The 22,536-nt window shown below is 50.8% G+C and overlaps 5 protein-coding genes across 5 annotated transcripts; 4 read left to right on the top strand and 1 right to left on the bottom strand.

Annotated features, from left to right (window-relative positions):
- Positions 1-776: 776 nt before the first annotated feature.
- Positions 777-4,430, top strand: ALT_7460 (dipeptidyl-peptidase 5; the record flags this gene model as incomplete). Its single annotated transcript, XM_033564068.2, has 7 exons — positions 777-802; positions 860-2,709; positions 3,293-3,370; positions 3,431-3,562; positions 3,630-3,670; positions 3,720-3,857; positions 3,921-4,430. The coding sequence occupies 7 exons, from the start codon at positions 777-779 to the stop codon at positions 4,428-4,430; spliced, it is 2,775 nt and encodes a 924-aa protein (XP_033419959.2).
- Positions 4,431-8,953: 4,523 nt separating this feature from the next.
- On the top strand, positions 8,954-10,200 carry ALT_7459 (GDP-mannose transporter 2; the record flags this gene model as incomplete). The annotated part of the gene is made up of 4 exons (XM_033560855.1): positions 8,954-9,190; positions 9,250-9,340; positions 9,400-9,786; positions 9,842-10,200. 4 exons carry the CDS (start codon positions 8,954-8,956, stop codon positions 10,198-10,200), a joined length of 1,074 nt encoding a protein of 357 aa, XP_033416746.1.
- A 587-nt stretch (positions 10,201-10,787) lies between these two features.
- Positions 10,788-11,900, bottom strand: ALT_7458 (NmrA/HSCARG family protein; the record flags this gene model as incomplete). The annotated part of the gene is made up of 3 exons (XM_033560854.2): positions 10,788-11,380; positions 11,431-11,581; positions 11,646-11,900. The coding sequence occupies 3 exons, from the start codon at positions 11,898-11,900 to the stop codon at positions 10,788-10,790; spliced, it is 999 nt and encodes a 332-aa protein (XP_033416745.2).
- A 1,562-nt stretch (positions 11,901-13,462) lies between these two features.
- On the top strand, positions 13,463-16,546 carry ALT_7457 (non-ribosomal peptide synthetase; the record flags this gene model as incomplete). Its single annotated transcript, XM_033560853.2, has 1 exon — positions 13,463-16,546. The coding sequence occupies one exon, from the start codon at positions 13,463-13,465 to the stop codon at positions 16,544-16,546; it is 3,084 nt and encodes a 1,027-aa protein (XP_033416744.2).
- A 4,012-nt stretch (positions 16,547-20,558) lies between these two features.
- ALT_7456 (regulator of G-protein signaling domain-containing protein) lies at positions 20,559-22,396 on the top strand (the record flags this gene model as incomplete). The annotated part of the gene is made up of 4 exons (XM_033560852.2): positions 20,559-21,169; positions 21,223-21,348; positions 21,400-21,483; positions 21,538-22,396. 4 exons carry the CDS (start codon positions 20,559-20,561, stop codon positions 22,394-22,396), a joined length of 1,680 nt encoding a protein of 559 aa, XP_033416743.2.
- Between the last annotated feature and the right edge of the window lie 140 nt (positions 22,397-22,536).

Raw genomic sequence — 22,536 nt, 5'->3', positions numbered from 1 at the left:
GTTCTGCCTCCTCCAGAAGAGAGCTTCCTAGTCCGATGTATTGCGGCCGACCATAGGCACATCCGGGAGAGGAGTAGGAACCCTTGTTGACACGAGCTACAGCCACTGGTAGCAAAAGGAGGGCACGTGATACTCACGTCTGGGCCACCATTGGCTAGGCTTATGAGTCACCACTAGTCAAGTGGTGGAGGCCACTCTACCATTAGCTGAGTGTGGTGAAGAGGAATAGGGGCAATCTGGAAAATTAATCCTCAAAAGCTCAACTGCCGCACTGGTTTTATGCAGAAGGGCGAACCCTCGTCTGGTCCATTTCTCCTTCAATTACCTTGGACCTATATAGTGCTCTTAGACTTTTGCTTTAGTGCAACTGAAGTCTGGCTGAAGAGAGTGGAGAAAATCCCCTATGGAAGAGGTATTACGTGACTGTGTATCTGCTGTTTTAGGAAAGCAACTTCTATTTGTCAGATCACAGCCTATAAGACTGTCTTCCTAAGAAAGTACCGCGTTGCATATTGCCTCTGCTTGATCCAGCTTACAGAGTCATAGGCAAGAGATATATGATTGGCTGCATAATCCCCTCATGCCCGAATATCCAAATATCTAGCATATATTAATCAAATGAGGAGTCAATTCATCATTTTAGTGCCTTTCCTTTAACTACTACTGATAAGGGTCCGTTCTGCCCACCTCTGCAAGCATCGACCTTACCTTAGAGCGACTTATAATTTCTCTCTATGTTATTATCCCAAACTCAGGGAATCATCAACTGCCGCGCTATGATCACGATGAGACTCATTTCGGAGTAGGTCTATCTTCCAGACTTCCCTTTAGAATACGTTTAACATAACAACTCTCGCAGGACTTTACTCGAGGCACCTAGGCGCTCAAACCCGATTCCAAATGCCGCAGGCACTCTTGCAGTGTATACTCAAAGCACGTACTCTTTTCGCTCTCAAACAGAGAAAAAGGAGATCCGCGTTGTAAACCTTTCGACTGGTCGATCGTGGTGTGTCACTGAGAATCCCAACGCCAGATCACCTCAATGGGTGTCAAAAAGCGATCAGATTATATGGCTTGAATGGCTGGAAAGCGGCAACACTGACTTGATGGTCGATGACGCAAAGGGCACTATCACTGAGATCTATAAAGCGGGCACAGTCCCCGGCCAAGCCTTTGACCTCAAGGTGACCGGGCAACTGCCGTTTCGAGAGGACAACGATAATGAACTCGCGTTTGCGATCAGTGGCAGGGCGAATCCAGATGGATCTCTGGTGAACCCAAGGCAGATTGCGGAATCCACTGGCCATAGCACTGGCCGATTCTACTCTACCCTTCCTGTCAGGGATGAATGCTCGTATGCAAGCGAATTGAGGAACTCCATCTGGTATGGGTATCTTCGAAGAGGACCTGAGGCGGGAAGTCGGTATAGTATCTCAGGCATATCCAATCTAATGATATTTGCGGGACTAGAGGGGTTAGAATCGCCCATGTCACCTCTGGGAGGGGAAGAGAGCTCGCGAGAATTTGAAATTTGCCCCTTTGCCGTGGTATTTATTACTAGGGACAAGGAAGTTAACAATGCTACTCATACAGCATGCTCATGCTATGTCCAACCCGTGGAACGGTGGGATCAGCAGAACAGAGACCCTATCTATCCAGCAAGACGGTATCGGGGATTAGGAGGAGCAATATCATTAGTTACAGTGGACAAGTCAGATGAAAATCGACCAATAGCCTTTATATCTCAGAAGAGAGATGGACACACGGCCGACAAATATCGCATCATGTACATACCGCTTGCATTATTCGAAAACGTGTATGAGATATTCGCATCTGCTGATGGCAATGGGCTATGGGATCTTAGCCCATGCGCCATCTCATTTGGAAACAACGGTACGCTTCTTATCCAGGCTGAGCAGAATGGGCGGATGATGCTGTATCATCTTGGACTTCGTGACTTCGAGAGATTGCGTCCTGCGGCGTTGAGTCTGGTTGATCCTTGGGGTTTTGGATCTATTACGCATGTAACACCCGTGCGATCGGACTCATCGAAAATCCTGATCACTCAGAGCAGCCTAGTTGAGACCCCCACGTGGAATATTTTTAACCTAGCCGCTCCGACCGAGTCTCCAAAGGTATTGTCTGCGAGTCGCCCAATGGATTTGGGGCTCTCTAAGGCACAAGTCAATTCTATTTGGTTTGATAGCAGTGGGAATCGCAGAATCCATGCCTGGGTGATTAAACCATCCAAGTTCGACCCACAGCAACGATACCCATTGGCATTCTTCATCCATGGCGGCCCTCATAGTGCGTGGAACAATCAGTGGAGTGTCCAATGGAATCTAGCATTATTTGCAGAGCATGGCTTTGTTATTGTTGCACCCAATCCAGCAGGCAGCTCTGGCTTTGGGCAAGCTTTCAAAGATTCTAGCCAGTATTCCTGGGGCGGGCTGCCTTATACAGATCTTGAGAGATGCTTTGAATATCTGCAACAAAAGGAGAGCCTCCAATACATTGACACTGCTCGCTCCGTCGCGGTTGGTATCGGGTACGGAGGATATATGGTCAACTGGATCCAAGGCCACGAGCTTGGTCGTAAATTCAAGGCCCTTGTGACACATGACGGGATTTTTAGTATGACCTCCCAGTTAGCCAGCAATCGGCAACATTTTATCAATGAAATTGGAGGTCCCATTTGGGAAACACCGGGTGAGTGGAGGAAATGGGATCCAGCACAATTTACTGCAAGCTGGCATACTCCCCATTTGGTCATCCATTGCGAGTTGAATTACAAAAGGGTCATTGCTGATGGATTAGCCGCTTTCAATGTTCTCCAGCTCAGAGGCATGGAAAGTGCGCTCCTGGTATTTCCAGACGAAGGGGATCCGATTGTAAATCCGGAAAATAATTTGCTTTGGTATCGCACTGTGATTGAGTGGATGAGAAAGTACACTTCTCAAAAACCTGATGATTATTGAAATTCTTTTTTTTAACAAGATTGTTTGCCAAATCTCTCATACTGTATACATGGTTGTTATAAACTATACTTCAAGCATTCCATTCATCGCTTCTTACAGATATCAAGGAGCAAATGTACTAAGAAGGTCGTAGATACCCTTTGAAAAGGCGTTGTGAGCTATCGTTTTTGGGTGCATGGCCTTCTGAGCGTCCGGCGGTGCCGTCATAGTAGTACCAGGGTAGGCGTGCGGGAGATGACTGAGAGGCTCGATGTATTGGAGATTCGGGAAAAGAGAGAGAGTCCGGGGATGCGTCGAGTCGGGTTAGAGAGTAGGGACAGGGGCAGGGGAAGCCGAATCAGCTGTGCATTCGGGGGTGCTGGTGCCCGTCGTCTGTGGCGGTGTTGGCACCAGTATGTAGAAGTCTGTATCCCAGGTGGGCAGCGGCGGAGGTGCTGGTTCCTCTGCTGCAGGTGTCGGCTCTGGGGCCTTAGTTGCTTTCGAGATCCGCCTCGGTGAGGTGCTTTGGGAGCAGGTTTGCATGGAATGGCTAGGCTGGAGCCACAGAGACAGATGGCGGCTGATGTCGATTATCAGGTGGATGGGTGGGTGGATGGAGGCCTTCGCGGGAGGGCATGTTCTTGTTTTGAACACGTCAACTGGCCGGGGTAGTGGTTGCAATGATTCATGATTTTGCTGTGACAGAGAATTGGGTATGTTAATGATCAAGTTCCGTCTGGTTCATTGCTGATACTGTAGCAGGTTGTCTTCCCAATCATCCCCCAGGTGTGCGATATTGAGAGGATGAAGCCTGGTGGCGAGCATTGGCAATGGAGCCCCGGGACACCTTTGTATCTTGGGGTCCTTCCGCGCCATGGAGCTAAATCCACTGATGTAAAGGTTTGTTGCATTCCTTATTCCGTCATCACCACATGACAGCTCCCCTAATCTCTGACGCTATAGTGGTTTCACTACAAAAATTGCTTTCCAGGTCACACGTCAAACGCCTACGAGGACGAGAGTGAAAATGTAATTATCGACCTAGGTCTAAGTGACAAGAACGTATTTTTCTGGTGGCTAGACGCACAAGGAAATGCACCGGAGAGCTCCATCCATTCCCAACTCGTCCGGTTCACTATAGACCCCCGATCAGAAGATCTGCAGCTGGGCGAACCGAGAGTCTTTCAGGGAGACAACTCCGAGTTCTATCGGATCGATGATCGATTCGCAACCCGTCCATACCGGCACTGTTTCTTCGACATGATGGACACGAAACTTGGCACTGATTTCCAAAGGATCGCGCCAAAGCTCGGGGGCGGATACCCGCTTTACAACTCTCTTGCTCACTATGATATTGTGACTGGGAACACAGAGGTTATTTTCCTGGGAAAACGCATATGGTGCAGGAGCCTGTTTTTATCTCGCGCAAGCATGCCGAGGTCGAGGGTGATGGATACCTACTGGCGCTGGTAAACAACTACGAGACAATGTCGAGCGAGCTCCACCTATTGGATACGAATAATTTCACGAGGGTGAAGGCGAAGATCCTGCTTCTGTGCGGTTGCGACAGGGATTACATGGAAGCTGGGTTGATGGGAAGGATGTTCCGTTGCAGGCTGCCAGACAGGGGAGCTTCTTGTCATAATATCCCTAACAAACCAAATAAATGGATGCTTGCACGTCTGCACTCACCACCACAGGCGTACCCTGCCAGTTATTATGTCTAGTTTTACTAGGCAAGATCCTATAATAGGCACCAGGACTAGAGATACGCAAAGGCACGAACTTGACCAGATTGCGCAATTAGATAAGGGCCTGCGCTTCAATGATCCAGGCATGTACCTCCCTGGGAGACCCGTCTGGCTCTTTGCGTGAGCCTGCAGTGTCAGTGATAAAATCCACATCCTTCAAGCCTTGTGCATTCTATGTAACAAAAAAAAAAAAAAAAAAAAAAAAAAAAAAAAAAAAAAAAGAAAATTAAAGAGTTTCTACGCGCGTCTATACACTGGATAGGTTGTGTTAACCATGCTCGCGAATGAAATACAGATAGGATGGGCTTTGTGACAATGTAGTATCTTCTGGAAGGTGCTACCTGTAAATCAAGTCTCTGATATATTGAGCTCCCTCCTTAAAGCAGCAGGGAAAATCACCATTTGCGACAGTACAGGAGTTATTCCCATAGCGGGCATTTATCGATGGGAGAGCTCAAGTGCAGGTACCACAGGTTCGTTTTCTTGGTGTGGTCGTGCGCCTCCAGGGAGGGGATGACTTTCGCATGCTTCTTCCCACAAAGAATCCTCAAAGACATCATCGAAGACAAGCTGTCATTCAAAGGCAACTGAAACCAATCGAAAGGTCCCCCGTATTACACAGGTTTTGTGATACACCCATCGACTCCAGTGTTGTTGTTTGTTGTGCCTGTTCCGTGCTGAGAGATAAAATTATCCGCGGAGTTCACCTGTTGAGCCACATAGAGGAGCTTCGCTGCAACCAAGTTGGGTAAACATGCATTTGATTGGATCGTACTCGATTGACTTAATGGCTTTAATTGCGCGACCGCTGCACTTATTCGTCGAGTTCATCTGATTCAGGAAGCCAAGGTTGAGGTTATAAAGGTGTCTTGTTCGGTGCGACAGTCTTTCATCATTCGAGTTGGCGCTGAGAAGATGCATAAGAGACGAAAACGTCAAACTGTTGACAGTAAATGGCGACAGTGTCTCCTAGATCGTAGTCACCCAAATCAGATACTTTACCAGAAAAAACTGGGAAGTAAACTTAAACAAAGATCTGTTTTCCTATGATATAGTGAAAGAAATAAGAGTCGTAGGTTGTTCAGACAAACAGAACACTCACAAGGGGGTAGAAATTTCTATACGCATTGATTATAGACGTAATGCGAAGGGCCGAAAACGTGGCTGACTGGAGATGCACCATTCGTGGGCTCTTTGAGTCTTGTAAGCTGTGAATTGATGGAACAACCTGGATAAGTGGATGATGAAGCATAATTTTCAGGGTATGATAAAGTAAAGCTCATATATATAAGCTTTCCATCATTCAGCTGCTGTGCATGTCTGTGCATGTCTAGGGCCACTTACTTGAATTAGTATACAGGTGGACTGAGTTGCTTTGTGGCAGCGGCAGGTAGTCTGAGAGGACCAGGTAAAATTAGTGCGTAGCTGGATGTATGATAAGCAGAGATTTATAAGAATGTTTCTAGCAAGGGGGCAGGCAGGTAAAATTCTTATGCATTCTTGTTCATTGCCATATCGCGTTATATACTCACATTTCATCAAGGATTGGGCATACCATAAGTATTAATTTGCACGCATATTGACATACACGAATATGACATATCAGGTGTCGGCCACAGGCGATATTCCACACTCGGAATAATGGGGACTGACGCTGGCCGCATATCACATTGCCGAACAGCACTCGGCTGGCCAAGAATCTGAGTTATATGCCTATTGAATTATCAGCCATCTGCCCATGTAACAAAGCACGGAGAAATCAGACCTTTCCAGCATCCAAGTACCAGACCACGCAATAAACCGGGCTTCCTGAAGGTCTTTTCTGCCTGGTACGGAATCATCCACTCCCGGAGACTTCGAGTGTAATCTGAGAGTCAAAGAGCGATCCCTATAGACGGTGTATTATTATAGATATAGGCCATGGGGTCTGTTTACCAATAAACTGGGAGACTGAAAATAGGCTGTCGACTGTTAACTGCCTAAGAGCAAGACGAGCTGCTGCTAAAATGAGGGGTAGACTTGGGGACTCTATTTGAGCGAGAACCAAGCGCTTTGTGTGCTGAGCGAGGGCATCGGAGGATGTGCCCTAGACTCGGAGTTGGTGTTCACTAGCATACTGCGCAGAGACAGCCAGTGCTGCAGCCAAGAGGGTTGACGTGCAGTAATTATTGACTCCGTCCTGAGACCGATCTCGCCGGAACAGAGGCTCATGGATTAGAACTGGCCAAGTATTTCGCCAGGCCCAGAGATCTTCCAGGAGCTGGGCTTGTGCGCCATGAGAGTCCTCCTGTCAGCGCATCGCTGTTCACGAAGATGTTCGCTGGACCAGGCCATCTGTCTTCTTCGTTCTGAGCCCCGGACGAGAACAGGCCGCATGCCCCACGAAGTTGGAAATCCGGCTTGAAGTTTGAAATGCCCAGAGAGATAGGGTCAAGGAGTCGTTGGCCGAGACCAAGGATCTCTGTGCAGGGCGCCGTCCCAGCCTCCTCGTCCGCGCCTGAACGCAATGCCGAAAACAGGCTACTTTCTGTAACTTCCCGCGTTGTTGCAAGTTGATGTTCTAGAAAAGCAATCCTCAAGTGAAGCGCATGGATATAGCACCTAGTAGGCGGCCCTAGAACAGTATTAGCAACAACGTTCTTATACCCGAAACACTCTCGCACCAACTTTCGCTTCTCAAGATGATAAGTGTACTCGCATTCGCGGCCCTCTCTTTCACAGACCTGGTCAGTAGGCTTTCCACGATCGCACTACCATTCGAAGGTCAGAGTCATAGCTGCCTTGCGTGTGTCTCGAGACTCACTCGGCATTTCTTCTTTCTACACAGTGTACACGGAGAGCTCTACTTAAGATATCTACCGGTTCTCACTGAGGCTCGAGGGACCAAAGTTCACGTTACATACGACAGCGTGGAAATATTGAAAACTTTCCACGTGACTGAACTTCCATCGCATCCTGCTGTATATCCTTTCCTTCCCAAGGAGCAGCTGCAAAACATCTTAGCTGTATTGGGCCAATGGACAGAAGCAGGAGATTTTAACCTTCCCGAAGAGGAAGCCTTCAACAGGCAGCGGTCCCCAGATATCAAGCTCCGCTCTATGGCTGAAATGCTGCAGGAAGCTTGGGGAGCTGTGACCATTTAGGGAATGGAATGTGGATCGCATGTCAATCAAACTTCAAAAGACTCGACACTGGCTAGCACAAAAGCTGCTGTCTACAGGATTGATGCCAATGGATCTAGTCGGCCTTAGAATATTTATCAACATAACTCAATATTTCATGTTAAAGCAGCAAGCACTCAGGGGCTCCGGGATTATTTAACCTTAAGTACGGCTGAGCAGACAGGAAGCGCTGTTTTCCACACCTTATGGTCGCATGTACCCAGCTTCAGCCTTGGTTTAATTGATATTGGAAAGGTGGCTATAGAGGGCCACCAGCCGTACGACGTAACTTTGAGGTCCCTGGAGTTCCACCGGTCCGATTCGTCCAGTTCGTCCTTTGGTTTCTTTTCTACCATTGGATTCCGAAGGATGTAGTACCATGCTGTTGCCAGCGTCCGGCCTCCTGTATCTACCGCTGCATCCCACGTCCCGATTCAATCAAGTCGGCCCTAGTTGCCGGTTAATTTGCTTGTGACTGGATGACTTAAACATAGGAATCATGACAGACAGTCTGTTGTTAGATAACTGCTGGCGTGCCTAGATTGGTCTCCGGTGGCGGTAATCGAAATACTAATACCTCAGTCCATGTATGGTGGCTGGGTATGGTGGTACACGAACTTATGGGACTGAGTGTAAATTACCCGTAATGGTACGTTCAATTGAAGTATTCTAAAAATAGGTAGTAGGCATTCTTCTGACAACAACAATATCGAATTCCCTCAAGATCACGAACTAGTTACGAACTTGATGTTATCAAGAAGACTCGATTATAGTTGCCATTATACGCCTGTTACTAGTACATGTACGGGGTAGTTAACTCTCTCAACGTCAAGCTGATCTGTCTAAAAGCCGAAACTGGTTTAGCCAACTCCGCAGGTCAGCTTGATCTTCATCCGCCCCTGGATGAATTGTGAAATTATTATTCTTGTCAGACTCAATTCACTGTTTGCATCTTCCATCATCCTTTTCTGTTACTCTGTCAACATTTTATCCCGCCTCCTCCTCGCTATTCCCATTTCGCAGTGACCTTGCGACCGGCTGATGACTCCGTCCCCTCCTCGTCCCCTTCCCCCCTGCACGCGCCATGGCGAGTGCGCGAAACAGCGTCAGCAAGAACGAATTGCTTCCCGTCTACGAGCGTCGGTCGCAACATGATGGCGACATCTCTGGATCTGTGACGAGCTTTGCCTCGACTATTGGAAATAATGCCAGCGCTGCTGTACTCGCCTACTGCCTGTCCTCCATCAGCATGACCCTGGTGAACAAGTACGTCGTTTCCGGCGCCAGCTGGAACTTGAGCTTTCTCTATCTCGCCATGCAGGTGTGTTTTTTCTTTTCCATTCGGCATCTCTCGCACAGGATGAACCCTAACTTGATAAGTCTTTCATTGGCACCGTGGCGATATTGGCCTGCAAGAAGACCGGACTCATTCAGAACCTCGCCCTATTTGACTTGAAGAAGGCCCAAACATGTAGGAGGCTTCTGCTTAGGCCCCCGTCGCATGCAAACACCGACTAATGTCAATCGCAGGGCTGCCGATATCCCTGCTGCTGGTCGGAATGATCTATACTGGCAACAAAGCGCTGCAATTCCTCTCCGTTCCCGTTTATACCATCTTCAAGAACTTGACTATCATCGTCATTGCGTACGGCGAAGTTTTCATGGTCGGAGGCGGCGTGAAGCCTCTCGCCCTGCTGTCTTTCGGCTTGATGGTGCTCAGCTCCGTCGTGGCAGCCTGGGCCGACGTCCGGAACGCGACAACCGCTACGGCAGGGGCCAGCGCTGAGTCGACAGCCGCGGCTCTGTCGGCTCTCAACGCTGGTTACGCTTGGATGGGGACGAACGTCATCTTCTCGGCATCGTACGCACTGGGCATGCGCAGGGTAATCAAGAAGACGAATTTTGACAACTGGGACGGTGCGTGTTTTGGGCTAGTAGGCCAAGCATCTTCACTGACGGCGCGCTGATTTAGTCATGTTCTACAACAATCTGCTCAGCATCCCCGTTTTGCTGGTTGCGTCCGTGCTCGCCGAAGACTGGTCTTCCGAAAACCTACAGAGGAACTTCCCTGCCGAGTCGCGACAAAGCTTGTTTATCGGAATTCTCTACTCTGGCGTGGCCGCCGTCTTTATCTCGTACTGCACGGCCTGGTGCATTCGAGCAACGTCGTCTACCACCTACGCCATGGTGGGCGCCCTAAACAAGCTTCCTCTGGCTGTTGCAGGCATCGTGTTCTTCGCAGCTCCTGTCACATTCGGGAGCGTATCTGCCATTGTCCTTGGGTTCATCAGCGGCCTCGTCTACACGAGGGCGAAGAGCACCGGTGCATAGAGGCCAACCCATCTCTGCGAGCTCCGACTGCAAACCATTTAGTGAGGCACGAGTCGCGACCAATGTACGATCTACCGTTATGTCTATAAAATCTGTAGCAGGTGCTAATAAGGTTAATGCTTGGAAAAGTGCCCAAGTTGACTCACAGGCTGTCGGACATAGACTTTTGAGGTCCCCTGAAGTTCCGCGTGTCCGATTCATCCAGCTCGTCCTTGACATCCTTCTACCACTGGATTCCGAAGGATGTAGTACAATGCTGCTGCCAGCGTGTTGCCTACTATATCTATCACAGTATCGAACGTCGCCAATTCAAGCAGGTCCGCCCCAGTTGCCTGTTATTTTATTTGTGATTGGATGGACGACTCGCACATAGGAATCATGACAGACGGTCAGTCGTTAGGTAACTGGTGGTATGGCTAGATGGTCGATGGCGGGGGTAATCAAAATACTACTCGATCTAGTCCACGTATGGTGGCTGGGCATGATTTCGGCGTACATGTAGGCTATATCAGTGGCGTGACAACGAATTTGAATTGGAGGCTTGTTAGGAGACTCTTCTTTTATCCACGCCGAGCTAGAATGCACTACTAGAACCGAAAGTGCTTTCTGAACCATTCCTCAACTGTTATCAACTTGTGCTTCTCCTTGGCCCGTCCCAGGGCCAATGCAGTTTCCAGTTTCAGTGTACCAGCAGTGCCCTTCTCTGACGGCTCAGGGCCAAAGTAATGTCCCTGGTTGTTCTGTGTGAACCCAAACATCATTTTCGTGTCCTCTAACTCAGGGATCCCGTGGGTATCAAAGTCTTCCCAGGAGGGCAGCGGCTGGAAGCGGCATTTCCGTCCGCTCAGTTTCTCAAAAGCGGACACAACATGATCAAAGCTGCAAATATCACTGCAGCCGTGGATGACTTGGCCATTCCACCTAACGGGATCAAGAAAAATGCCCTGCACAATGTCCCCGAAGTCATCGGAAATGCTGATGAAGGGAATCTCCTCCTCCTCACCCCATCTGTGAGCAACAAAAGTGAGATACCCTTCGGAATCAGGCACATAGGGAAAACCGCCGAAGATGGGTGCCATGTCCTTTACCAGAAAGTTTTCTAGAAACCAGGCAGCGCAAATGAAATTGACGGTTTCAAAGCGGTGAATGCTACGGGCGTATTGCTCGATCTTGCACTTCACTGTCCGGTCTTAGTCTTACATCTCATGGGCAGAGGACGGGGCTACACACTGTCTGCGGCATTTATTTTGATCTTGCCTCCGGTAAGCTTGCAGCAGTCTGGACCAGTGCTAAAGATGAAATGACGGACTCCGGCGTGGGCTGCTGCGTCCACGATCGTCTTGCCCATGTCGAATTCCGTGGGACCATCGAGTTTGAATGCCTGCATTGAAAACTAATGAGCCTGGACCATCTAACACACCCAGTAACGACGACCATTAACATACCTTATCATCTGAATTGATATTCACAAAAGCGCCCCAGGAGCCACGGAAGGCTTCGACCATTGACTCGCTGCTGAACCCGTTTGCTTGGTGGATTTCTGCCCCGTGGGCGGCCAGTGCCTGGCTGGCAGCTGAGCTGGGGTTTCGAGTGAGAGCGCGGACCGTGAAGGATGGGTTTTTGAGGAGTGATCTGGCAACGGCGCCACTTTGGTTGCCAGTCGCTCCGAAGACTGTGATGAGGGGAGTAAAGCTGGTCATGATTGGAATCGACAGTGGATCAGGCTTTGCACAAGTGTGAGATGGATGTGGTTAAGGTCGAGAGAGATTTATCAGGAGACTGAAGGGAGGCAGGCTATGCGTGAAAGTAGCGCTGAGGTCTTTTTCTGAGTATCCTGCCTCCTAGAAACTGGCTGCAGTGGTAATCTCCTTGTATGTCTGAGTATGGAGAGTGACAAAAGCCATTCACGGTGATGGCTCATGCTATATGCAGCCGAGGCTGTATGCAGTGGAATGACATGCAAGAAGCGTGATATAATTCCTACAGTCATTATTACATGGCACTCATTTAGAGCAGCGATATATTGACACTCGCTGGGGATACAGAACAATTGAATATCAAGTAGTAATGCCCTACTGCTAAACCTAAAGCGCAGATCACACGTGTTGTGGAATCAATTTCCATGGTGAGCACATGCCCATCCCCTGCCCGATTGGCTCAGGGAGGTATCACTAGAACATAGGGGTGGCACAGTATCACTACCCTTTTTATTCACATTCCTGCGAATATAAAAGAGTAAAACAAGATATAATAAACAAGCTTGTGATAAGAGCCTACCGACGCTACTATCTGAAGATCCCACTGCTACCGTCCCGGAACGTAACTATTGCCTCAGTCTGTTTCCCGAATCCTGATGAACACTTCACTCTGAGTACTGGAGCAGCCCATCACGTCGGAGCGAGCCTACAGTCTCCTTGCGATTAGGTTCCAGATTCGATAACCTTTGCTTATGGAGACAACATTGTCCTAATTGAAGCGCACTAGGTATGGATATATACATGATAAACCAGTACTATCAGGACCATACTAATGGCCTTCAGTCAATTCGAAACTACAAGTGGGTTGATATTTGGCCTCCTAATACGTCTGGCATGCAATACCTCTGTGCGACGGATTGCACATGCTTTCTGAACCAAACCGAGCTTGATCTTCTACCCCTATATAGGAAGGGACCGATGATTCCACAAGCAGGTCGAGAGTCACACAGCACCTTCCTACGATAGCAGTGGCCGTCCGAGGAAAACCTTTCCTGTCGCGAGCTGGAAAGATGTAATGGAAGGCGTTGGGAGTTGACAGACTCAGGCGATAGCATGTAGGTTGACATCGTGGGGAGCCTCGACTTGCGCCATCCTCTTGTCTGCGTTTTTTATTTGCTTCCTCTACTCGAGCGGCGCGAGGTTTGGACCAACGCAATGTCTCGCTTGCTCATATCCATGGTTCCACCAGAGAGCTTAGCAATACGGCTTAGCAATACTAGGTGCTCACGTACCTATTCGGCGCGTCTGTACGACTATTCCTCGTACACGTTGCAAAGGATGATGCAAGGAACCCAGCATCGAAGCTGTGATTTACGTCCACCAGAAAGGCGGTGCAGATTTACCTCGGTAAGAAGCTGTCTGGCTCTCATGCGTGGGTCATGAAACGGACAGAATGAAGCCGTTCATGAACCAGAGGTTTGCCTCCAAGTCAGAGAGATGGAGGAGCTTGATTCTGTGTCTCGTTTCTTGACAGTGCTCTCTTTATTCCCATTCAGAATTGGAGAATGGGATCAATGACTCCATCAGAGTCCGAGTACGATGTGGTCATCTCTCGAGATGAAGGACTGGGCCAGCTCTTCTATCAACGAATGGTCGAGGACCCCTCCGCCGTGGCGATTGTCGACGAACAAGGCCAGAGCCTGACATACGAAGCTTTGCATGAGAGGGCTATCGAGCTGGCGCAGGTTCTAACCCGGGAAGCGTTCGATGCGGAGGAACGAGTCGGCATTGTCGTCCAGCATGGACTCTGGGACGCCGTCACACAGGTGGCCATCATCTACACGGGAGGGACGTGTGTCCCTCTTGATCCTCTCTTGCCCGACCAGCAGATTATCGACCGACTGAAACGGTTAGGCACCCGGTACGTCCTCGTGGACGAGGTCAACAACAAGCGGAATCTCCCCTTTGCCTTACTGCCTGTTGAGCTGCGACGTCAACATTGCAAGTCATTCAGTACGCAGCCGTCGCATTTTCCCGTCCCAACGACCATGGCCCATTGTACACACCTGATTCATACCTCCGGAACGACCAGCGAGCCCAAAGCCGTACAGATCGCGGCCCGCTCCATCGCCCATGTGGCGCATCACACTCCCTATGAACCCGTCCGCAATTCTGACGTGGTGGGTCACGGCAATAGCACCAGCTTCGATGTGGCCTTGTTCGACATCTGGGCTGCTCTCGTCCGCGGAGCTGCGATTGGTGTGCTCAGCAAGCCCACCATTCTGGATATTCCCGCCATGGCAGCTGCTATCCGCCAGCTGGGCATCACCATCATGGCCATTACCGCGCCCCTGGTCAATCTGGCGGCAGCAACATGTCCCACAACATTTCAACCACTGCGGGTAGTCCTCATGGGCGGCGAGGCGGTTAATCTCCGCGCGATGGAGGCGATTCTCACCGCTGGGCCACCGGAACATCTCATGAACGCCTACGGGCCCACGGAATGCTGTGTCTACTGTCTCACCCATGAGATTACAAAGGATGATGTGGAGGCAGGCAAAGTCAGCATTGGCAAGCCCATCGGCCGCAATGTCTGCTGCGTGTGCGACGAGGAGGGTCGTCGCGTCCCCGACGGCGAACAGGGCGAGTTGCTGGTGGGCGGACCCGGCGTGTCGCCGGGATATGTCAACCAGTCTGACAAGAGCACCAAGACCTTCATCTATGTTGCCGGGATGGCCGATCCCAGGACCGGTGAGCCGTACCGGATGTATCGCACTGGGGATATGGTGCGGCTTCGTCGCGACGGACAACATGACTTTCTGGGTCGTCAGGATCACCAGGTCAAGGTCCGCGGATACCGGGTCGAGCTGGCGGCGGTTGATGCCGCACTGATGAAAACTGGCCACTTCTCCGAGGGGCTTGCTATGCGAATAGACTCGAAGGAGGACGGGGCAGGTGCGACGCTGGTGGCCTTTGTTGCCCTTCAGGCCAACGCTAGGCACAATGCCGTGGCGGTCGCGACAAAGAAGCTTCGTGCGACATTGCCGGAGTACATGGTGCCGCATATTGAGGTCATCCCAAGAATGCCGCTGAATGCACACGCAAAAGTGGATCGCAGGAAGCTCGAGGAGATGTATCACCAGCGCCGCGAGAAGCATCTTTGCGCTCTCCATGGGAAGGCCAGGGATATGAGTACTCGTGACCACCTCGCCCATCTCTGGGCCACCATACTGGCCACCCCCGTTCCTGAATATGCAGACGGCGACGACTTTTTCGCCCTCGGCGGCACCTCCCTTCAAGCCTCATTGCTCATCAGTCGCATCCGGCAGCAATTCCGCACCGGGATATCTCTTCTCACGCTTTATGATCACTCGACACTGGGTCAGCTTGCCTCGGTCATCGACCGCCACTGGGGAACTACCATGGCAACTGTGCGCAATGAGCGCTCCCTCTGGCTTGCAGACACCAAACTGGCAGATGGCCTTCAGCTCCCGCTCGGGCCGGCCATTGACTGGCGCCGGAAAACCGAAGGCCGCGTGTTCATGACCGGCGCCACCGGGTTCGTCGGTTCGTTCTTGCTAGCCGAGCTGCTAAAGATGCCTGACGTGCATCAGGTAGGCTGCCTGGTGCGCGCCATTGATACCGCCACTGGCCTACAGCGCCTGCAAGACAGCCTACGCAAATACAACCTCTGGCACGGCACGTTCCAGTCCAAGCTTCTCCCTCACTGCGGCTCGTTAGAAAACCACTGGCTCGGCCTTGGCGAGCAGCGCTTCCGCGAGATTGCCAACTGGGCCAGTGTCATCTTCCACCTCGGCGCGCGTGTCAATTACACCCAGCCCTACTCCCTCCACCGTCCGGCCAACATTCTCGGCACGCTCAATGTCGTCCGTCTGGCCGCCACCGGCCGCCTTAAGGGTCTCCACTACTGTTCCAGCATCTCCTGCTACGGTCCCACCGGGTTCGTGACTGGCGCAAAGATCATCTACGAAGACTCGCCTCTCCTCCCGCATCTGGACGCCCTCCCCTACGACCACGGCTACGCGCAGAGCCAATGGGCCGCCGACCAACTCCTCCAACGCCTCGTGGGCCGCGGATTCCCCATCGCTGTGTACCGCCCCGGCTTCGTGACAGGCGATTACCGGACGGGAGCCTGCAACCCGGACGATTTCTTCAGCCGGTTGATCCGCGCCAGTCTCGACCTGGGGGCGTACCCGGCCCTCCCCAACCAGCGCAAGGAGTTCGTCCCGGTGGACTACGCCGTCACCGCCATGCTGCACATCTCCTCCAGCATGTCATCTCTCGGCCATGCCTTCCATCTCCTGCCGGAGCGGTCAGGGTCCGTCGACATGGACGCGGTGATGGAGTTGCTGGGCCAGGCGCGGGGCGTGATGCTGCAGCGAGTCAGCTACAGTGAGTGGATTGAGCGGCTCTCGGCGAGCGCGCATGCGAGTCTCCAGCCGTTACTTCCTATGCTGGCGGAGAAGGTGCACAAGGGCCTTACTCGGTGGGAATTATACGAGAATATGCCTACGTACGACGATACCAACACGAGGCAGGCGTTGAAGACATATCCGGGGGGACTGCAGTGTCCGCCTTTTGACTGTGCATTGATGAAGAAGTATCTTGATTCTTTGTTTGTTTGTTAGTACATTGTTACAGTTTGCGATTGGTCTTACACGAATCTGGTGTTGGTTAGGATGGAATACGTTGTTGGGTAATATGCTCCTGAGCTAGTTGAAGATATATTCCAACACCGCCGGTGTTGTAGTGTTCCATGAGCAAGGGAAGCAAGAGTAGTATTCCAGAGCTTCCAGTTACTCGATTGATTGAGTCCTTACTCCGTTTGAGCACCGGGCTAGACCATGCCGGAGGGTCCTAGCGAGAAGAGACTTTCTAACTCACGGCGGCCTGTGACTCTTTGCAAACTAGCACTGCCAGCGTACATTTCTCGTATCCGAATAAACTGGGCTGGACATGCTGAATACGCGAGGATAAGATTCAAAACTACATTGGAAATGACTCGAATCTCATGCAATGTGTTTGGAACTTTACCATCCCAGGGTATTCCTCGTCGCCAGCAAGATAATCACTTCCTGGGGTCGTTCAGTAGGCGTCATTTGCCCCATAGACATCCTCTTCGCGAATTAGAGAAGGCGAGGAAAACTCTCCGTCGACTGACAATTCCGTGGAATGGACAAGCGACGCCCGATCGAGGTTCGACGGAACATAACTAGCCGCGGACAGGGACAGTAATCTGTATGATCCAGGAAAGTATGGAGTTGATGGTCAGTATAGCGTTTAGAAGAACAATACTGGTCAATGATATGTAGTAAGGGATAGATATCGAGTTACGGAGCTCCTTTAAAGACAATCCAAGTTCAATTCACAGATGCCAAAAGGCGCCTCTCCCCCAGCGCGGCTGGAGCTGCGTGGGAGCTGAAAAGACCGCCTCTCTGTACAGTCGCGGGGTAACCCAGGCGGATCTCACAGATGCACGAGTACGTCAGTTAACGCCTCAGCACTTGCGGTGGGTATTGATCAGTCTTGATAGGAGCATTTCGATCAAGGCTCGGCACTCGACACCAAGTGGCGCAACAGATGGCCCAGCGAGGATGCCTTGCCTGGCTTCATTCTTTCATGGAGCGATTCTGCATCTGCATACAGAAGTGTGTTCTCATGCCGGTATGGTGTGCGCAGTCTGGAAATCAGCCTCGAACTTTCCGGAGGATCACTAGTGTCCCAGTACCGCGGGGATGCGAGCGAGAGGCGACTGAACAATTACCCTGAGGGCTTTCCCCATCGCGTCGAGGGGCGTCATGCCTGCGGCCCAGGACTATCATGTCCGACTGGGAATCAACCTCTCGATTCATCTCTTGGTGCAGATATGAATCTGTGGAGTGAATGCAGATGGTTCATAGCCTCGACAAACCGCCTGGACCCGCTCCGTACTCTGCGCGGATCGAACTGTAGCGGTGATGTCGAAAATAAAGCCTTATGAAACGGCATTCGACGAACCCGCTGAGCAACGCTCTGCCGAGTTTTCCAGGTTCGCAAAGTGAGACGGGCTCCCATTTCTGCTATGTGCGGAATGCATGAAGGACGTACAAGGATGGCAATTCGGGGTCCGTCGTAAATCAGCGTCCACCGAGGCAATCATTCTTGAGAGTGCCATTCTAGCGAGTTAGTCGTTGAGCTTCAGACAGGAGTAGGTCTTCTGGATATATCTAGATCTTGAGCTTCCCTTTGAGAGAATGGCCGTTGATGTGGTCCCAGCAGGGAGGGAGGGGATTCTCCAATCAACGCGACACTACGAGATGCAAGCCTTGCATAAGCGCTTCAATCACGCCACTAAAAATGGCCAGATGGAGTGAAATCGACGCTAATTTGCCTGAACTAGTGGCGCAGGAGACTGAGCGGGTCGATGACTTGCATTTTCGAAACCGGTTGAGTCGTAGAGTCGTACAGTGGGGTATTGTGAGCATTTGACCACTATAATAAGGCGAATTTCTTTTTTATCTGACCGATGGCTCGATATCAATTGATTATTTTACAATATTCAGTCGAAGCGTCTTGTGGTCGCGAGTGTTAAGGTTCTATTAGACATGTCGGTGTTTGGTATGAAAGGTGTGGCAATATATATTCGCGATTATAGAAAAAATCGACCTTCAACTATCTCACCATTCACTCAACTGCCCAGATATGAAATTTATCTTTTGGCATAAGTTAGAATAATTTACTTTTCTGTAAGCATGCTGGAGTATAAGGCCGACTCTAGTAACTTTAGATAGGGGTATATAATAACAACGTTTAACCACTTGAATCGTAACTCAAGGCTGAATAGTTAGTGTGGCTGTGGCCAAGGTAAGACGGTTACATTAGCTTAATAATACACTCCTCCAGGGGTCCATTTTGCCGTCGTCAGGTTGCTTGAAGAGCAGGGCTAATACAGGCATATAAGGTAGCTATCGACAATGCTCGGGAACACCGCAAGGTAAACTCTCGTTCTTGGTCGCCGCCATATTGGGCAACTTTCGATGGTGAAATCCTGAAATAGGCCGTTGCAACCAATGGAATCCATGAATATAGTGATCAACTCAAATCTTTCCTTTCGTGTCCAAAGCGGGAAGACGGCCTAAGGACTGCCATTTGGGCCGCCGGCGTCGTCTTAGCAGCCTGTTCTTGAAAAGTCTGCTAGTCCTACTGATCAGTCTCTAGCGGATAGACGGATAGAGCAACGTGCGACGGGTACAGTGGTCATGAACTCACTGCCCCCGCGTGTCAGAGATACGGAGAGTTACCGACGCTGCGAAAATTTAGAACTGTCAACCAGATTATGCCTATCGTTTCTACTATGTAAGAAATGGTCGTCTAGACACTTCTTTGGCGCAGTGGTTTAATGGCTGATAAGAGGACACTCCGTACAACCGGAATTTCTCCACTCGTATCGTCGATTTAGACGGCCATGATCGCACCTATGCATGATGACCAGGTTCTGGGGATCTTGAACCGGTAGTGTGGCTTTTCCTCCGCTGATTGTCTCTCTACTGTTTACCACCGCTCTGTTTTCTTAAATCACATCACATGGCATCCCGCTAGCTCGACACGCAATCCTTCAAAGGATTCATAGACTGCGTGGCCAAGAACCTGGATAGTTGGATCGGAGAAGTACCAGTCAGGATTAGGGTTGCCAGCCGTAGAGATGATAATACGAACAGTACGAACAGTCAGGGCAGATATCGTGCCATCACATCATCCTTGTCCATATGACCTACTTGGGAAGGCGAGCGGCATCCCAAGCGGCGACAAGCATACGATTCACCTATCAGATATCAGACAAGCGTTTGTTATCGGGGTTTGTGCATACCGCCTTGCAGGGAATATCCGATGCATGAGGCATCCTTCCTTGAAGATCAGGAGAATCGCCAGCAGGAACTCCTCAGAGCAAGCTTTCCCAGGTCTCAGACTCCCAGATCTGCAAGATAAGTGGGCCCCGAGAGTGCTTCCTATCTTCATCTAGCTCGCTACTAGCTTCAAGGCCACCAAGGTTGCTTCCCGGTTTTCCAGCGATTCTCTCAGACTACGCCGCACAGAGTAGGTAGATAAAGTGGAGCGTAAATTGAGGAACTGGACCGTGGGCAGAAACGAACGATCAGAATTCCAAATAACATGAAACTAGTCTGTGGTTAGTGGGGCGACGCCGTGAACTAGCACATTTCGACCCCCACGGTTGGAACGCTGCAGAACCAATAGCACGAAGTAGTTCGGCTGATCGTCCTGGCGACTCCCACGAAGGCAATAGATCGATATTCAGGCACAGCCGGCCATGGAGCCAGAGAATGTGGCCGCCTTTGAGAGTCTCGTTGCTACGCTGGGGCCTTGAAGTCATATTTTCGGTATCTAATCTCGATATGTCGCCATCTCCCCCCCGATATCTGCCCTCGTCAACGCCGATCGACCCAGCTTTGTATTAGTACAAGGTAAACCCGGCAAACTCTGTTTAATAATGGGTTTCACGACCCTGCATGAGTCCGTCCTGAAGCTCCTCAGACTAATATCGACAGCCGTCCCAGCTTGTCTCTCTCCTTTCTTTCCATCATGTCACTCACTCAGTCACTCATTCATTTCCCTTAATCCTTTGCTTCAACCAAACCGGTCAATATGGGATCGGAACTGGGAGTCACGCCCGACTCGAAGCCGGAGCCTATATACAGTCCGGTAAGCATCTGGTGGGCCACCTGGGCAGGCGTTTGGACAGTCCTCGTCGCCAGTGGCATCGCCTATCTCATCGCTCGTCGGGACACTCCTATTCTGCGCATCCGTGGCCTCGGCCTGTCACTCTCTGCAATCGTCCTCCTTCATTTGTATTACACCCCTGTCCAGTTCGGCACCATGATCGGACCCATAATGCCAGGAGATGCTCAGTTTTGGATCATGGGCACTTTTCTACCCTGCGGAATCGCTCTCTTTCACGCGTCTAACAGTCGTTTCCTTTACGTCGCAAAGCTCCAGGAGAAATACGTTTATAACGACCTTCGACACAACTTCCCTTCCAACCAAAGGAGAAGCGGCCTGATCGGCCGCTTCAAGCGTCTCGATTACAATACCAGGATTCTTGTTCTCGTTGCAATCGGCATGATTGCCCAGATCATGCTCACTATTATCATGTGGTTGATTTCGCGCAAGTGGCATCCCACTTGGGGAATTCCAGGCACCGAGGTTACCGGACCCAAGATGGCCCAGTTATCCGCGATGGGTCGAGGCTGGGAGTGGTATGAAGCGAAGTACTCCGATCTGGGCTGGAGGCCGAAGCTAACAGGTCCAGGTGGCCGAGTATCTTTTGGCAGCTGTTCTGGGCCTGGATCTTTGCTCCTATTGTTCTCTGGAAATCTCGCAATATCCGCGATACCCATGGTTGGCGAGTTCAGACTATCGGCTGTGCTATAGCTAAGTGAGTCGCCGCCAAAATCATGCGTTCTTCGTCCCACTAAGTTGTGTGCAGTCTCCCCGGTGCTCCCCTGTGGCTCATTTCCATCTACGTCCCTGCATTTGACAAAATAAACCAAGTCTGGCTACCTCCGCAGTGGTAAGTGCATGAGCGCTCGATCCCCTCTCCAGCATGTCCTCTAATGAATTGCAGGGTCTGCCTTTCGATCCTGGTCATGGAAATCTTCACCGTCTTCCTTCCCTGCTGGGAGGTAATGCGCCACCAGGCGCTTCAGAAGGAAACCCTCGACGCTATCGCGCAGTGGGAGGAAAAGAACAAGAAAAACAGTTCAGCCAGCAAATCTCTCGCCGAGACGGCCACTCTGGTCGAATCCATTATGACCGGTGGCAAATCCACCAACGGCTCCGTCCAGACCAACCACTCTCGCGACAGTATCCTCACCATGGGCGCTCTCGAGTATGCCCTTGAACGAGACCCGGCTCCTCTGCAGCGCTTCTCCGCCCTCAGTGACTTTTCCGGCGAGAATATCGCCTTTTTGACCAGCGTCGCCGAATGGAAAGACTCCTTCCCCAAGGCAATCCGGGAGAACACGGCTCCTCGGGACAGCAACACGGAGGACTTGATCCGCGAGCGATTCAACCGCGCGTTACGCATCTACGCGGAGTTCATCAGCGTCACGCACGCTGAGTTCCCTATCAACATCTCATCTCAGGATCTCCGAAAGCTGCAAGACGTCTTTGAGCGGCCCGCCCGCATCCTGTACGGCGACGAGCGCGAGGTCGATCCTGCCACCCCCTTCGATTCTTTCAAGCCACCCGCGTCACCGACCTATTCGAACAGTTCTCAAAAGGAGCTGCAGAGCTCTGTGGGCGCTATCCATGACCGCGTGCAATACTGGGGTGATGTTCCTGAGTCGTTCGGGCCGAATGTCTTTGACGATGCACAGGAGAGCATCAAGTATCTTGTTCTCACCAACACGTGGCCGAAGTTCGTCAAGACCCGCACGGTGTCGATAGACTCGGGAAAAACGATGCATGGGATGAATGTTTAATTTCTTCTTTACTTCTTACCTTCTTCTTCTCCTTCTTAACCGTCTTTTACGTTCTTTCTACCTTCTTTCCACCCTCTTTTTTACCTTCTTTTTTTCAGTTTATGTGTCATTTTTAATGAAGAGATATACCCTATTGATGG

This window comes from Aspergillus lentulus, assembly GCF_001445615.1.
Source record: "Aspergillus lentulus DNA, contig: Alt13, strain: IFM 54703, whole genome shotgun sequence".
Classification (NCBI taxonomy): Eukaryota; Fungi; Ascomycota; class Eurotiomycetes; order Eurotiales; family Aspergillaceae; genus Aspergillus; species Aspergillus lentulus.
This window is presented reverse-complemented; position numbering and strand designations above follow the sequence as displayed.